Source organism: Elephantulus edwardii, unplaced genomic scaffold (assembly GCF_000299155.1).
Source record: "Elephantulus edwardii isolate Elephantulus edwardi_28Jun2011 unplaced genomic scaffold, EleEdw1.0 scaffold00086, whole genome shotgun sequence".
NCBI classification, from domain to species: Eukaryota; Metazoa; Chordata; class Mammalia; order Macroscelidea; family Macroscelididae; genus Elephantulus; species Elephantulus edwardii.
The window spans coordinates 3,521,600-3,538,111 of NW_006399836.1; the positions used below are offsets into that span (position 1 = coordinate 3,521,600).

General features: G+C 53.3%; 1 protein-coding gene across 1 annotated transcript in view; it reads right to left on the minus strand.

Annotated features, from left to right (window-relative positions):
* Window positions 1–2,005: 2,005 nt before the first annotated feature.
* Window positions 2,006–16,512, minus strand: part of L3MBTL2 (l(3)mbt-like 2 (Drosophila)) — a 29,399-nt gene continuing 14,892 nt past the window's right edge. The window contains exons 4-17 of the mRNA XM_006890089.1: window positions 16,115–16,238; window positions 15,474–15,553; window positions 12,569–12,686; window positions 12,055–12,189; window positions 11,673–11,761; window positions 6,393–6,624; window positions 5,998–6,074; window positions 5,775–5,879; window positions 5,085–5,232; window positions 4,488–4,570; window positions 4,033–4,267; window positions 3,572–3,637; window positions 2,887–3,003; window positions 2,006–2,115 (exon numbers count right to left, since the gene is read on the minus strand). Of these exons, the coding sequence (XP_006890151.1) occupies window positions 2,006–2,115; window positions 2,887–3,003; window positions 3,572–3,637; window positions 4,033–4,267; window positions 4,488–4,570; window positions 5,085–5,232; window positions 5,775–5,879; window positions 5,998–6,074; window positions 6,393–6,624; window positions 11,673–11,761; window positions 12,055–12,189; window positions 12,569–12,686; window positions 15,474–15,553; window positions 16,115–16,238 (1,719 nt within the window). The remainder of the gene's footprint in view (window positions 2,116–2,886; window positions 3,004–3,571; window positions 3,638–4,032; window positions 4,268–4,487; window positions 4,571–5,084; window positions 5,233–5,774; window positions 5,880–5,997; window positions 6,075–6,392; window positions 6,625–11,672; window positions 11,762–12,054; window positions 12,190–12,568; window positions 12,687–15,473; window positions 15,554–16,114; window positions 16,239–16,512) is intronic.

Consider the following 16,512-nt stretch of genomic DNA (forward strand, 5'->3'; position numbering starts at 1 on the left):
GACTGGAGCTGAGGCCCACTGCCCCGAGACCCCAACACCTGACTAGAGGGAGTGCTTCATGTGGCATGAGATGAACTAAAGCCAGTGGGAACACTCAGCATTAAGGCCACAATCATGACTGTAAACTTATCAACCTTACAGCCTGGTTTCTCACCTGTTAAATGAGGCGAGGCCATGTCTCCGTCCCACAGTGCGACTATGAGGATGGAACGAGCCATCTTCGTATATTCCTAACCTAGGGCCTGGCTTACTGAGAGATGCAGTGAGCAAAATCCAGGAAGCATCAAAGCAGTTGGAGGGAATAGTCACTGCTCAAAACAAAACTGGTCCAAGAACACAGGCCATTCAGTGTCTGGAGGACTGGTTTGAGGCCAGCTGTTGCTGAAAGGTCAGCAGCTCAAACCCACTAGCTGCACCGTAGGAGGATGTGGCAGCCTGTTTGCATGAAGAGGTGTATCTTAGAAATACGAGGCAGGTCTCTCCTACAGGGCTGTGGTGACTCAGAATCGACAGGTCCAGTTAACACTCATTCACCTCTGCATCTGTCTTACCTGGTGAGCAGTCAGGTACTCTGGGGAGGCCAGCCCAGTGCGGAGTGCAGCCAGCCTGGTCCTCTGCCCTGCTTGTGTGTTCCTGGCATCTCTGTCACAGAGCAAATCAACAAAGAACCAAGGGCCACGATGGACCATGAGCCCTTTACTCAGCAGCCCCTTCAGCCAGGACTGCAGAGGGTTTCCTGAGTGGGCACATCCCTGAGCCAAGGAGGATGCTGTCAACAGGGGACAGAGCCCAAGGTCTGCCAGGCATTGTCCTCCCGGCATCCAGCCTCCAGAGAAGTGGATGCCATCACCCTGGTACCCAGGTCCTGCAACTGGAATGTGACATGCGGTCTTGGCCCTGCTCATTGTGGAAACAGTCTCTACCTCCGTTCTCTGGTCCAGGTCCTGTCCTGTGTGGAACTGCCCGGTGCTTGTGGCAAAGGAACAAGTGTGCCCCTTCTCTGAACCTGCTCTGGTTGATGGGGCAGGTGGAGGCCCAGAACATGCCACCATGGCTGTGTGGGCAGCTCTGCTCTGAGGGATGCCAGTCTAACTGTGGCTCCAGAGTGACTGAGGGCCAGGCCGTGAACCAGCACTGAGTGTGGGCTGACGGGGTGAGCGTCTACAACGTGCTCAGAGAGGAGCAATTTTTATTGAGCAACTGGGGGGAAACAGTCCTTCCCATTCTCACTCAGGACACCGGCAATAAAGGACACAAGCTCCCTCGGACCACCTCCAGTAGACAGAGGACTGTCGCAGGGCCCCTCCTGCCCCGTGGCCGTAGTGTGGGAGGTGAAGTGAGATGCGTCCTGCCCAGTCAGTCCAAGCAGGCGGGCTCAGAGCTAGTCATCTCCTTGGAACATGTGGACTCCGGCTCCCCCCAGTGAGCGGTTCACCTGCGTCCCAGCACAGCAGCGAGAACACCATGCCCCACTGCGGGTGTCTCCCGTACATTTCTCCAGGCCCCGCCCCAGGTCCTCCTGGGAAATGGGATCAGTGCCCGAGAGTCTTGAGGTCACTGCACCCCACTCCTCTGGTGCCTGTGGAGTGGGCTGCCTGTGTGGCTCTGGGCACCCCCAGGATGCACAGACAGGCCATTTCCTGCTCAGTTAGCACTGCAGGCGTGGGGTGGGGCTGCACTGACCCCCTTAATTGTCATCCAAGCAGCCTCCTCTCCTAGAGCAGAGCTGCGCTGCCTTCATTTACACGACTGCACAGGGCCCGGTCCTGTCTCGGTGTGAACAGGCCCCCAGGGCTCAGGCCCCCGGCAGTGGGGCAGGAGCCACTGAGACCCCTCAGGCAGCCCAGCATGTGGTCTCTCCCACAGAGAGGTGGAGGCCAGAGTGTGGCCCTCCAGGGCCTGGCTTGGCACCCTTGGGGTGTCTGTGGGAAGAGGCAGTCTCCCAGCTCCAGTGGTGGAAGGTGGTGGCAGTGGAGGGGCCCTGCACGCCCCTGGCTGGTGGCAGTCAGTCAGTCTCCTGCTTGATGTCCTGGACAGGGACAGGCAGCTCAGGACGTGCGGGCTTCCCGGGCACGGCTCTGTCTGGGTGTTCCTCCTTCACCCGCACTGAGATGACTGCAAGAGACAGGGTGGAGACTGAGGGAACGGGGAGGAGAGTGGGGGACCGGGGAGGAGAGTGGGGGACCGGGGTGGAGACTGAGGGAACGGGGAGGAGAGTGGGGGGACGGGGAGGAGAGTGGGGGGACGGGGAGGAGAGTGGGGGGACGGGGAGGAGAGTGGGGGGACGGGGAGGAGAGTGGGGGGACGGGGAGGAGAGTGGGGGGACGGGGAGGAGAGTGGGGGGACAGGGAGGAGAGTGGGGGGATGGGGCAGGTGAGGGAGCTAGGAAAGAGCGTGAAGGCCAGGAAGGAGCATGGGGGACGGGAAAGAGTGTAGGGTATGGAGGGAATAGTTGGGGGACAGGGCAGAGAGTAGGGGTGCAGAGCATGGGGACAGGGTGGAGAGTGGGGGGCTGGGAAAAGTGTGGGGGGACGGAGCAAAGCATGGGGTGATGAGGCAGAGAGTGAGAGACAGGGCACAGAGCGGGCAGACAGTGGAATGTAGTAACAGGGAGAATAAGGGGATGAAGAGGAGGGTGGGAGGATGGAGGAGAGTGGGAGAGCAGGGAGGAGAGTAGGGGGACAAGGAGGAGAGTGGGGGAGCAGGGAGGAGAGCAGGGGGATAAGGAGTTGGGGTGGTCCGGGAGGAGTGGAACGGCCCTGAGGAGAATGGAGTAAGAAGGGGCCAGGACACTCAGATGCTGACTCTCTGTGCCCAGGTGGGGAAACGGGGGCCGGCCCTGAGCCCTGGCACTCCTGCCTCTGTCCACCTCATCCCTCGGGCAGCACTGACCCTCTTCAGGTTCCACTGATGCCTTCGCAGCAGCCTGCATGTCGTCCTCCAACAGGGGCTTCTTGGAGCCCTGTCTCAGGGGCCGGGTCCTGGTGGGCGTTATTCTCTTCCCTTTGAATAAAAATGGAATCGAAGCTGGCATTAGGGTGGTAGGAGACCTGGGGTCTGCTCAGCGGCTGTCTCAGGGGAGAGATGGAGGCGGCCTCCCAGCTCTGGGCCCAGAGGACTGATCCAGCAGGGCCTGCTGCTGGCACGTCACACAACAGGAACTTGCCCAGGACTGCCGCTTCCTCTCCCATCCTCCTTCCTGTCCCACCAGAGGGGAGATGCCGCCCACCACCCCTCGTCCCCACCTTGCAGTGTCACTGAGCACACCTGGCCATCACAGGAGCCTGTGACCCTGGGAACGACACTGGCCCTCCCACACTGACAGCACCCCGTCCCCAGCTGCTGCCTCTTCCCCAGCACTGCGGTGGGTGCCACAGGTGGGCAGACCCTGACTTAACACCTGAGTCTCCAGGGACACAAGTGAAGGGAGGTGGGGCCCGAGAGCTAATGGGGGTGACAGGGAAGAATGAGGCGAGTTCCCGCAGTGCGGCACGCCTTGGGGATGTCCTGGAGGGCTGATCACATGCCCTGGCCAGGCCCCGCAGTAGCCTGGCTACACTTAGTCACTTACTTTTCTTCCCAAACTGTTTCTTTCTCTTTCTCGTGGCCTCTTTGGCCTTGAGTGGCGTGTTAGGCTCTGCTGATGAACAACAAGAACAGACAAAATCAGCACTTTGGCAAGTCACAGGGTGACAGGGCAACCTCAGACCTGCCCCTCCTCACAGCCTCCGGAGCACACAGGATACCCCAAGCAGGGAAGGCTGACTGGGCACTGAGCCTGGGCAAGGTGGGGCTGGAAGACCCCTGTCCCTTCTTGCCCCCTTGTCACCAGGACTGCTCAGCCTGGGTAGTTTCCTGGGTACACAAGGCCATGAGCGTATGACAGAGTAGACAAGACCATGGAGGGTGCTCTGCAGGCCCGAGGGAGGGGAGGCCGAGGATTTGGAGCATTGCGGGCAGAGGTTGGGGGGTGATGGCAGAAGAAAGAAGAGAACAAAGTCCCGAGCCGCTCAGGCCAGCGAGACCCCCGACCTGTGGCCACGGGCGGCTGGAGCTGGTAACCAGTGAGCTCACACCAGCCCACGGGGTAGATGTCCGGGGACTCGCAGTCCACCCACTGGTCGTACTCGCTGTCCCAGCCGTCGAAGTGGATGCTGAGCAGTCGGTGCACCACCTGCTTCACGGTGGCCACACAGATGAGCCGCGGCTCCATCAGGTCTACGGCCTCCAGCTTCATGCCCACCTGGAAGCCGTGGTTGGGGCAGTCCTGGAGGGAAGGCGGCAGTTGCCCAGCTGGCCAGCCCCTGGCCTGGCCAGCAGAATCGGGGGAAGGTCCTACACGTGACATAGTTTGGGACCCGAATCCCATCTCTGGAAGGAGCTGCTCTCAGCAGAGACTCAGGACAGAAGAGGCTAGAAGTTGAGCCGGGACAGCCAGCAGGGCCACCACGAAGGGCTCCCAGTCCCTCGCTGCCCCCGCCCCTCACCATGTTGAAGAGTCTTGATGGTGCCGCTTTTGACTTGGTCTTTTCCAGGTAGGCCTCCCAGCTGAAAGTCTCTGCTTCATACCCTGAGGGAACACAGGTTCACATGACGAGATGGGACGGAGGACAGGGACAGGCCAGAGGAAGGACTCAACTGCCAAGAGGCCACTCCCAGACCTGCACTGCCTCAGACAATAGTCCCTGGTGGTCTAGGTTCTTTACAGCTCACCAAGCCACACACTGATGGGGCTGAGTCAGGCCCTGCAGCCTAAGGGCAGCAGTGGCTCAGCAACACCTCCTGGACATACCTCAGAGTCCATGCCCTGGGGATCTGGAGGCCAGGTGTCTGGATCAGGGACCTTGACCTGCCCCTCCCTCCCTCTGTTGAACAGCAGATGTGAACCTTGTCCTACCCTGTGCCACCCTTACCATTTCTGGCACACTCGAGCCCACTGCAGCACTGTGTCAATCCTCCTGGTTGAGGGTCTTCCTCTCTTTTGCCAACCCTCCACCTTCCCAAGTATGATGTCTCTCCAAGGACTAGCCTCTCTTAGTAACGTGTCTCACAGGGCTACCACTAAAGGGCCTCTTCTGTCTTACCTTTTGGGGGTGTGAGCTCAATGTTATTCTTCTGGCAGAAGGTGGCTGGGAAGATGGCGTGGGAGGAAGCGTGGTAACAGAACCAGTCTGAGCCATCTGTCGAGGGCCCCCCATCCACAGAGATCATCAGGTAGCCATCTAGGAGGACCTGTGGGGATGTGGGCAGATGGTGAACATCCAGCCATTCAACTGCACCCCTGCCCAGTGGTGTGGACATAATGCGGGTGGGTGACAACACACAGATGGCTCTGCCTGGACAGGGCCAGAGCCTTCCCTGAGAACTTCTGAACTCGCATCAGGCCAGCAGTGTGTCCCCAGCAGTGACCAAATGGCCTGGCGTGGGCAGGACACACGAGCAATGTCCCCAAGGCGGCTGAGGGTGGCTGTTTGCTCTCAGGCTGCAGGGATTACGGAGGTGTTCTGTCTGAGAGGTCAGGCTGGTCCACAGGGGCTAACAGGGAAGGGCACGCTGGCAGGACAGCCCCCTCTGAGGTGGAGCCACGAGACACAGGCCTAGGCTTCTTGTTCTCTAAGGATGTGGTCATCACGCTCCAGACCTGGCCGGGGTGCACTCTGAACAAGCCATGATGCACACCCTCCTGAGCACCAGGGGACCCTGCACCCACAGCCCGTGTGTCAGCCAGCAGTCTGCCGCGTGCACGCCCTGGTTCAGGCCCAAGCCCAGCTCACCTTACAGATGGTCGCCACGCAGATGTTGCCCAGATTCAGGGGGTCAATGGCCTCCAGCTTCATCCCTTCCTCAAACCAGCCTCCTTCAGTGTAGACAGCTCGTACCTGGGGAATGGGAACTGGGGAGTCAGGGGCTGGGAAGAACTGGCCCAGGGAAGAGCTGTGTCCATGGCTGGCAGGCACCTATGGCCTAGGGGAGAACTACCCAGGGGCCCCAGCTCACCTTCTTGAAGAGGTAAGGGACGGCATCACAGTATATCTTCCGGAAGGTGGGATGGTGGGCCATGTCGCTGCGCCTCTCTATGGGGGTGAGGGAAGGGAAGAGAGAAGGGAACTGACTGCAGTGCAGAGTCATTCAGGGGTCAGCTCTCCACAACGGGCCCTCTGTACTGAGGGCCCCTGCCCACAGACAGTCCAGCCCAGCAGATGCCCTCCGGGTGCCCCAGACTTGCCCTGTGATTTTTATCTTTACCAACTCAGTGACCCTGGCCAAGACACTTAATCACCTTGGGCCTGAGTGTCCCTGTTCACCTAAGGGCTTTGCTGGGAGGGCAGAAACATCCTATCCAATTCTTGGGAGCAAGAGCCTTGGGCCAGGGCTCAGGGAGCTCTGCTCACCTGACATTTTGATGCCATGGCCGACACGTCGGGACCAGCCCACGGGGTGGATCAGGGGGCTCCACATGTGACACCAGAAGTCATCATCACTGTCCCCATCCTCATACAGGAGCCGCAGGCGGCCCCCGATGACTGTGTCCACCACGGCCATGCGGGTACGGGACACCTGGGTCTTGTCCACCACCTCTAGCCGCATGCCCTGCCGGAAGGGGTACTTCATGCTCTCTGCCATCTGAAATGACATCCACACACACTGTTGACCGCGGGGAATCCTAAGTACCCAGGGGACAGCAAATACGTGGGAGATCTTCCCAGAGAGAAATGGAGCCCCCTCCCTGCCCAGTTCAAGGCTAGCCTTGTTCCTAAGATGACATCAAGGGTAAAATGGAACTTAACAAGGTGGGCACTACTTGTCACAGCCAAAATACCACGGAACTGAGGTGACTGAGAGCCTGTACAAGCTGTCTAGAGTCACAGACCACCAGAGAGGAGCAGGGTCCCCAGCAGGCTCTGGTGCCCAGCCCCACGCTCCTTCCAGGCTCTGCACTCCACTCCCATGGCCTCCAAACCCCCGGGCCTCTGGCAGCCTCTGCCAATGCCCAAGTATATGCACCACCCTGTCTCTGGGCTACTGCCCCAACACCTCAGGAGCAGGCCTGGAGGGGAAGGGGGTTTTCTGTTTGCTGACTTCAAGGTCGGGGCCTAGTGAGCTTTGGGGGAGCCTGTCTAGCCCACAGTGGGGACAGGCTACTGTCTACCTGAGAACACCAGGGAGTGTCTCAGAGGCCACAAATGTTGGACAGGAACAGCGGAGTCCTACACCAGACAGAAGGAGCCCTGGTGCAGGCTGACTGGCTCTTCCACCAGCATGAAGCTCCTTTGCGGTAAGCAGAAAAGCAGTTCCACGGTGCCCTCATGACCTGCAGCACCACTGCCATCTAAGACAGGGGCCAGTTCTGGAACACGTTCACAGTATCTTCCATCAACAAATCTGTCCACTGTACAAACCACTACAAGGAAGACAGCAAGTGCGTGGCACCCAGTAAGTTCAAATAAGAGAAAAACCATTTCCAGTCTGGAGAAGCACTAGGCAGTGCTCCCAAGAGGAGCTTGACACTCTTTCTATCTTAAAGGTTGGGTTTCCCAGTCCCTCACTAGGCTAAGGTTTGTGAACTTGTCACCTGGTGTCCAGTGTCCCAGGTGACAGGATTCAGTTTCTATTCCATCCTCAATCACCACTGGTGGCTTCCAAACCCCCACATCCTATCCATCAAGGTTCCATTCAAACTCCAGAGGCTCCATGAAGCATCTGAAGCCACAATGGCAAGTTCCTGTGATTCCATCCAGGACACAGAGGACCTCACACTTGTACAGGTGTGGCCAGGGGCATCCAAGCCTCAGGAGCGGTACACGGACGTGGGTGAGAAAACATTTCCACTGTCTGCCGTTCAGATCCCTTTGCATTTTTACATCTGTACTTGTTAACTTCCAAAGTATGACTTGTAAAGAACCACATGATTTTTAATGAAAATAAGAAAGGGACAAAACAAATGGACATTCCCAAGTTTCAGAAATGTGGCTGTCACATGCAGATGTCCCTTGCTCTGCTGAATGGAGATTCCCAGACAGCAGGGAGTGCAGTCTGAATCTCTCATTGTGACACAGACAGAACTACAAATGGGGGAAGGAGAGCACTGGGTACGAGTGGAGGAAAGGACGATAGCTACTGCCTCCAGGAACAACCTTGTCCGGAGACCCGAGGAACTGTGGGCCCTGCCACCACCACTAAACACTGTGATTCTACAGAAGAATTCACTTCAAAAGTGAGTTTAAAATTCTCAAGGACTCTAGACTCTCTGGAGCCATAAAAGATTGAAGAACCTCAGAACGACTGCCCTGAGATCATATTTAAACATAAGTGAAAGAATATCCTCTGAAGTCTTCTTACACTCACACTACCATCCAGCTTAGCTAGGAAAGCCTGTGCTGCCTAGGGCATTCACTGGGTATTCTCTTTTAAGGTCTATCTTTACAGACAAACTGACAACAATAACCAGAAAGATCAAACAGGAGACTTAGAGGATTAGTGGAGGAGGACCAACTCCGACGAGGAGGGTGAGAATGATCACACAACTCAGAGAATGTGACCAGTAATATGGGATTTTATATGAAGAAACTGTTGAAATGATGCATGTTCTGGCATGGATGTCCTCAACAATAACCAAAAAGGAAATAATGATATACGGAGCTCTGTGGTGTGTAGCGTGCTGCACTGTTAACTGCCAGGCTGGTGGCTCTCATCCCCCATCTGCTGGGTGGGAATCTCTTCCCATCAAGAGTTACATCATCACAAACCTGATGGAGGGTCTCGATGAGCCAGACTTGACTCAAAGGCACTGGGGGCACAATAGAGAGCCCTGGGGACACAGTGCTGAGCTATGACCTGAAAGGCTGGCGGTTCAACCACACCAGCTGCTCCACTGGAGAAAGGCAGGCAGTCTCCTTCCGGGGAGGGGGAGAGACACACACACAGGACTGAGCCTCTGAAACCCCATGGAAGGCTGCCATGGGCCATGGGCAAGCACTGATCTAAAGGCAGTGGGTTTAGTTTTTGGGAAATGACTAAGGATGACAGAAGGAGAATCGATGCCTTTGAGTTGTGCTGCAGAAGATATCCGAACATACCACAGACTACCAAGAGAACACACAGGTCTGTGCTGAAGAGGATGAAATCAGGGTGCTCTACGGAGGTAAAGATTTAAAAAGTTCATCTCACATATTTTGGGCATGTGGTCAGAAGGGATCAGTCCTTAGAGGAGGACATAATGCTTGGAAGGGTGGAGGGACAGCACAGGAGAGGAAGACCCCGGATGAGATGGACTGACACAGAGACAGTGGCAATGGGGTCAGGAGTGTCATAGACATTGCAGTTGTCTCAGGGTAGGGCAGGGTTCAGAGCCATTGTTCTCAGGGCTTCTGTGAGTTGTAGTCTACTCAATGGCACATAAAAACAAGAAGTAGTGCTTAATTCAATCCACTGAATGAAAACTGCTAGGCAAGGCCGGAAGCACACAGCAACAAGACTCGAGCTGCTGGAATGGGAGGCCAAGCAGCAGAAACAACAGATGGCAACCATCCAGTGGCAGAGCCCGAACTAGCCTGGGACATGTTAAAGCACTGAAGGTGGAGTGTTGGGACAAAAAAGATCTAAATAGGGATGGTAGATGGAAATGTAAGACACTAACTACACAGCTTCTGGACGCTAACTCGGGGGACCCGGGCAATTCTAGGTCTGGTGGTGGTTTCTCAGATACAACACAGAAAGCAAGAGCTGGATTTCCTTAAAGGAAAAACTTCTGTAATGTGAAAGACAGTGCTAATGAAAGAAAACCACAGACTGAGAGAAAATATATGAAAAATATCAGGTAAAGGGCTTGTATCTAATCAACACAAATAAAATTTAGAACTCAAGAAGAAAAGCACCAAATGAGAAAATGGGCAAAGATACGGACAGACACCTCACTAAGAGTCATATACGGCAAATGAACACATTTAGAAATCAAAAGCTCGAAATCCTATGTCCTCAGAGAATTGCAAATGAAAAAACCAGCAAATCAAACAACTACAATATATTCTGTTGTTGACTTGACTCTTAGGGACCTCATGTTACCAATCCTGTGTCATCCTCCCAATTTCTGCTGTGTTTAAGCCCACTGGTATAGTCAATGTCAATCCATCCTACTGAAGGTCTTGCTCTCGCTCACTGACTTTTCCGACCAGAGTGTCTTCCCAAGCACTGGCCCTCCTGATACCAAGAACAAGTCTCACCATCCTCATCTCTAAGGAGTACACTGGCTGTACTCATCCTAAGACAGACTTGCTTGGGTTTTTGGCAGTCTGTGGGCTGCGTGACTCTAAAGCACCCATTCTCTTCAGTCTTCAATTTTCACATGCATGTGAAACAAGTGAAACTACCATGGCTTACGGCAAGCATATTTGAACCTTAAAGTGACATCATTCTTCTTTTTCTGTAACACTTTAAAGAGGTCCTTCTCAGCCAAATCTGATTTCTTGACTGCTGCTTCCATAGGTGTATCTCAGGAAAATGAAATCCTTGACGACTTCAATCTTTTCTCCATTTATCATCATACTGCTGATTGGTTCAGTTGTGAGGAATTTGTTCTTGATGTGGAGATGTAACCCATAGTGATGTCTTTGATCTTCTCAAGTCCTTTTCACTTTCAACAAACAAGACTGTGTAATTTGCAGAACACAGGTTGCTGATGAGTCTCCCTCCAATCCTGAGGCCACATTCTTCTTCATACAGTCCTGCTTCTTGAATAAGAGACTGAACAGGTAGTGGAAGGATACAAGCCTGACGCACACCCTTCCTAATTTTAATCCATCAAAAGTTGGCATGGATGTGAAGCAATAGGAACTGTTATCCATTGCTAGGGGGTATGCAAAATGATACAGCCTCTCTAGAAGGGGAGTCTGACAGTCTCTAAAATATATTACGCAATTCAGTAACTGTACTCCTAGATTTAACCTAAATGAGATGAAAACCTACACCCACGCAAAGACCTGCATGTGAATGTTCATGGGAGCTTTACTCACAACTGCCAAGACTGAAACCAACCAATGAAGATGTCCTTCAACAGATGAAGAAAAAACCGTGGTGTCATCAGGTGCTGTTCCCATTGAGTTGACTAGAACCTGCAGCAGCCCTAAGGCAACAGATCTGTCCCTTCCTCCACCCTGTGCCACCGTCCCCGCCCTGTACCATCCTCCCCGCCCCGCCCTGTGCCATCCTCATGATCTGTGTCTTGCTTGAGGCCACTGTTACAATCACTGTTGTAAATTCATCCTTGAGGGCTGTCCTCTTTTTCATGGGCTCTCTACCATTCCCAGCATGATGTGTTCCCAATGACTGGCTTCTCTGGACAACATGCCCAGACCATGTGAGAGGAAGCTTCACCACCTTGCCTCTAAGAGCACACTGGCTGGTTTGTTGTTTTGAAGTCCACAGGACAGCCAACTCGTAATGATGGGCACAGGACGTGAAGCATTTTGAGAACCTGCAGGATGTACACCTCAGAGTGGATCGCATGTGAACTAGGGCCTTTCAGTCAGTTCTAACTCATGGCATCCCCACATGCTGCAGAGCACGGCTGGTCTACAGGGCTTCCTGGACTGCAATCCTTTAACAAGGCCTGAAAAACAGTCTATTAATAAAATAAAAAGCAGAGGGGAAAGACACCGCATAGCTCACTGCCAGACCTTGATATGGAAATCCACAGGGAGGGTCCTGGAGCCCACCAAGCGTTTCATGAGGTAGCCCTTCCAGTCAGTGAACTTGGCGTGGATGGCTGCAGAGAAAGGAGTGGAGGGAGCCCTGGTTACAGACTGAGTCATCTCTGGTTACTTCTGTTTAATGTTCCCACTGATGATGGGCAGCCGGAGCCCACCCAGGGATCAGGAGAGGGGGCTTTTCAGGTCTGCAGACCACTTCACCTTAACAAGCTGGACTTCATCACCTGGACCTGCCTCTGGGGAGGGAAAAGCTCAAAGCAAGGAAACAGGTAGAATTTTTTCTAGTCTACCACAGAAGGACCCTTTCTACAAATGGGAACCAGGGAAGGGCCCGATCTCATCAACTTACTCCTCGGGGGGACCAGGATCTTGCTGTTGATGGCACACCAGCCAATGGGGTGGATGTCTACAGTTCCCAGGTTGCACCAGAAGTCATGACTGGCGTCATTTTCAAAGCCCTCATACCGAAGCAGCACCCGATACCCTGAAAGCAAGGAAAGGGGCACAGGTGAGGGGAGGGGGCGAGGCACTGCACATTCTAAGGCCTTCCCTCTTCTCTCGCCTGAACTGGACTTCCCACTGCCCATCCCAAGGATTCCTTCCGGTGACTGCATGCCTATTTTCCACAGCATCTGAGCCATGCACTTACCTGAAAAGAATTAAGGCCTATGGTGGGAACCAGTAGCTTGATTACCCCTGGAATAAGCTTCAATGTGCCAAGGTAGACAGCGTAAGAGAATCCTCACACAGGGACAGAACCTCCATCAGGGTTTTTTGCTGTCATCCCATTTCTGCCCACTGGACTGGAGGAGGTACCGTATTTCGTGCAGACACACCCTGTCCTCCCCTGGCCAGAGGCTCACCCGCTGTCTGGATGACTGAGGCGATCCAATACACCCGGCTGGGGAGCACAGCGTCGCTGTTGAGCACCTCCACCTTCATTCCCTTTATCACGTCCTCCCACTGGTCATAGAGCGGGACCTGCAGGAGATGTTCATGAGGGGAGCACCGCCAGGGCGGCTCAGACGGACCCGAGTTCTGTTCTACTGACGATGTGGGTAAATGTCAACCATGGGGGAGCCTCCATTCACGTTCACCACATTCTTAACACTGGGTTTGCAGAAGGTGTAGCCTACATCAGGCTCCATTACTCCACTTTCAGTCTGACCTAAGTTCAGACATCATGGAGTTCTTTATCTTAGTTTCCCAGTGCCCAGGAGCTATCAAACCGTCTCTGTGATGCTTAACCAGGTCCCAGCAAGACAGGGAGGGGCAGCCTGCCCCTAGGAACAAAGGAGCTAGAAGGAAATGATATAGAGAGATGTGCATACAAAGAAGTAGGGAACTTGCCTGGGCAATTACTGTGAACAGCCAATCAGGGCACTATCTCAAGGTAAAGGTCTGGGACCTGGCGACTATGACTCAGGTGGCATGATCATTAGTCATCCCCTGACCATTGAGATAATCCAAACTTCCCAACCACGGCTTCCTAACCTGGAGGAAGTCTGTCTTTGGTGTTAAATATTAATAAAAGGGTCACTATAGCACATATTGCTATGCATCAGAGAGCTGGACAAGGACTACAGATGACAAAAGGAGAATTGATGCCTTTGAGCTGTGGTGCTGGAGAAGAGTACTGACTGCTAAGAGAATAAACAGGTTCATCCTAGAGAGGGTGAAACCAGGCCACTCCTTAGAGGCAAGGATTCTGAAGATTTGTCTGACATACTTTGGACATGTTGTAAGCAGGGACCAGTTCTTGGAGAGGAACGTCATGCTCGGGAGGGTAGAGAGAGTGCAAGAGAGAAAGACCCTGGATGAGATGGACTGACTGACTCATTGACTGGGGTAATGGGGGTAGGGATGTCAGAGACAGCAAGATTGGCATGGGATAGAGCAGGGTTTAGGGCTATTGTACATAGGGTCGCTATGAGTCACAGGCAACTTGATGACATATAACAACAACAATAACATAAGTGTGTATTTTAATCTGGGGGCTTTTCCTCTGAAGCACAGCCTCAATTCTATTGTAAAAACTAACATTTTCTAGTGCTTTCCACGTTCCAGGCACTGCTCTGGGCACAATTATCATGCTCACACCTTTTTGGTCAGTGTCACTGTTCCCTCATTCTACAAGGTCACCAAGCTACCCTCACAGAACTGCCTACCCACACACATTCCTGGCCTGCTTTCCAATTCTACTAAAGTGCCTGACTCAGACCATAGTGTTTTCAATTGTCTTGTTTGCATGTAAAAGCTGAACAATAGGAAGTCCAGAGTCAATGTGCTTTTGAATTACGGCATTGGTGAAGAATGCTGAATAAACCTTGGACTACCAGGAGAACAATCCGTCTTGGAAGAAGTACAACTGAATGTGCCTTGGATGTGAAGGAGTGTGACTTTGTCTCACATGCTCTGGACTATTATCAGAAGCCAGTATAGCAGGTGGTCAGCAAAAAAGAGGAAGATTCTCAACAAGACAGGCTGGCCACAACTGAGCTTAAACAGCGACAATCCTGAGAATGGAGCAGGAATGGCCTGTGCTGTGTTCTATACTGAGGGTCGCTGGTGGTTGGAACAGACTCCAGAGCACAAGCAACAGTAAAAGCCCCTCTCTGGCAACTGGAAAGTTAGGCTTTGTCTTCCCAATTTCATCCCCACCTTGTGGTCAATGAGTAACTAGATTCCCCTTCTGTAAGTTACCTTGTCATGCTCAGACCAGTTAAAGCCAGTCAGGTATCTCACCCTATTACCCTAACTATGAAGGTGGGTTCTTCAGAATCGAGAACTCCTTTTAAAAAAAAAATACGGAACGTTTCACGAATTTGCGTGTCATCCTTGCGCAGGGGCCATACTAATCTTCTCTGTATCGTTCCAGTTTTAGTATATGTGCTGCCGAAGCGAGCACAAGAACTCCTTTTGCAATGGCAAGTAAACACAGAAGGTTCTTGGCAGAATACATTCAATCTACGTGCACTGAATAAAAGCAGGTAGGATGGAACACCCCCATAGGAAAATGCTTGGCCTTTTTGGGGAATTCAGAAGGGCTAGTGTAGAAGGGAGGAAGCTCTGGTGGCCCAGTGGTTAAGAAGCTGCACTGCCAACCCTAAGGCATGCAGTTCAAATCCACCAGCTACTCTGAGGAAGAAAGATGCATAATCTCCTCCTGAGCAATTTATAGCCTCTGAAAACTCACTGGGGGGCCAACTATGCACAGATTCTGACTCAACAGTGTACACAACAGCAAGGCGGAGGGGAGTTTTCACAACTTTAAGGCCATCCCCAAATTAAGTACAGTTCAAAAAGGAGAGGCCAGATTCTTGATTCAGAGGCCTCCTCCTGGGCTTCTAAGAGTTTAAGAAACTGGTGTGAAAGATCAAGCAAGATCCCTGCCTGGACACCTCTCACCCCTGCGAATGCCCAAGGTTGTTCTAAAACACAAAGTCCTTCCACCAGGAACTGAGGAGGCATCTGGAGAAGTGACCCTGAAGGTATCTCTGCCTGTCAGGGAGGGGTTAAAAGTCCAGCCCAGTACATAAGTTTCAGGCTTTCAGGGAAAAGCCCTCAGTAAGTGTTTCAGGGGTTAAGAGTTCTGGAAAAATGACTCACAAACATAAATGGGGCAGATGCCAAAGCTGGGCTTCTGTATCCAGACCTCCTGTTGTGTAGTTGTAACTACCTCCTAACGTGAGTGGATGAACTGAACGTGGGGACCAGAAGCAGCAGCTCCCTCCCAAGTCTCCCCCCACTACACCTCCAGGAACTTACATGTTTGAAGCAGCTGACAGGAGCAGCCTTGTAACTGTGATCTTTCAGGAATTTTCCCCAGTCAAAACCTAAGACCAGTGCTGCAGAGCAGGGAGAAGAGAGTCAAGGGCAGGGTCATGCCTGCAAGGCCTGAGAAGGAGGTCCCTCCCTTCCCCCTACCCAGCCCATCCCATCCTGACTGCACACTGAGTGTGCTCCCAAACCTGCCCAACCCGTGGCATCAGAATGGTGAGCACCAATTCTAAAGACGACCAGAATCCAACAAACAGGAAACACTAGTTTTCGCCCAAAAGATGAGGTAAATAAATGCAAAGTCCCTTGGGCTTAAACTCCTCTGCTCTCCCTTGACCTTCCTTGACCAGACCAAGTCTAACCCAGTGGGAGGTGCCAATGCTCAGGTCCTGCTATCTTGCTGTGTGCCTGCTCTCACATGTTCTCTCATTCGAAATCTGTTTCCAGTGAGTCAATACTGACCAATGGGAAATCATGCACATCTCACCACACCCACCCAGGAGTGAAGATGTTTTTGTGGAGCAGTTTCTACGGCCTCAGTTTCCATTGCTCCCACCTTAGAGAAGCCACGCCAGCCCTGTTCCCTTCTCCCCATGCAGCTTCCTGCACACAGCCCCCTGCTGTCTTACCATCTTGCCCGGTGGGTGTCCCATCTGCCAGCTGTCCTGTCCCCTGTGAGTGCAGGAAGGCGCCAATCTTGGCCGACCAGGCAGCCTTGTGCAGGACTTTGGCCTTCTTGGTGGGTGGCTTTCCCTGGAGGGGAGATGAGAGGGCGTGAGCAGCCCTGTGGCTGACACTGTGGCTCTGAGTTCAGATTGCAACAATCCTGAAGACACCTGGTTCAAAGCTGCTCCAAGGGAGAAGGATGGGCGATCTCCTCCTAAGCAATTCGCTGCCTCTGGAAACCCTCTGGAGGGACAGCTATGCATTGGTCCCAACTCAGTGGTCACAACAGCAGCAGCTCTAGTTAGGGGAGCTCTTTTGGGCTTCTTTCTTCGTTTGTCAACTGTTGTTGTTAAGTACCATC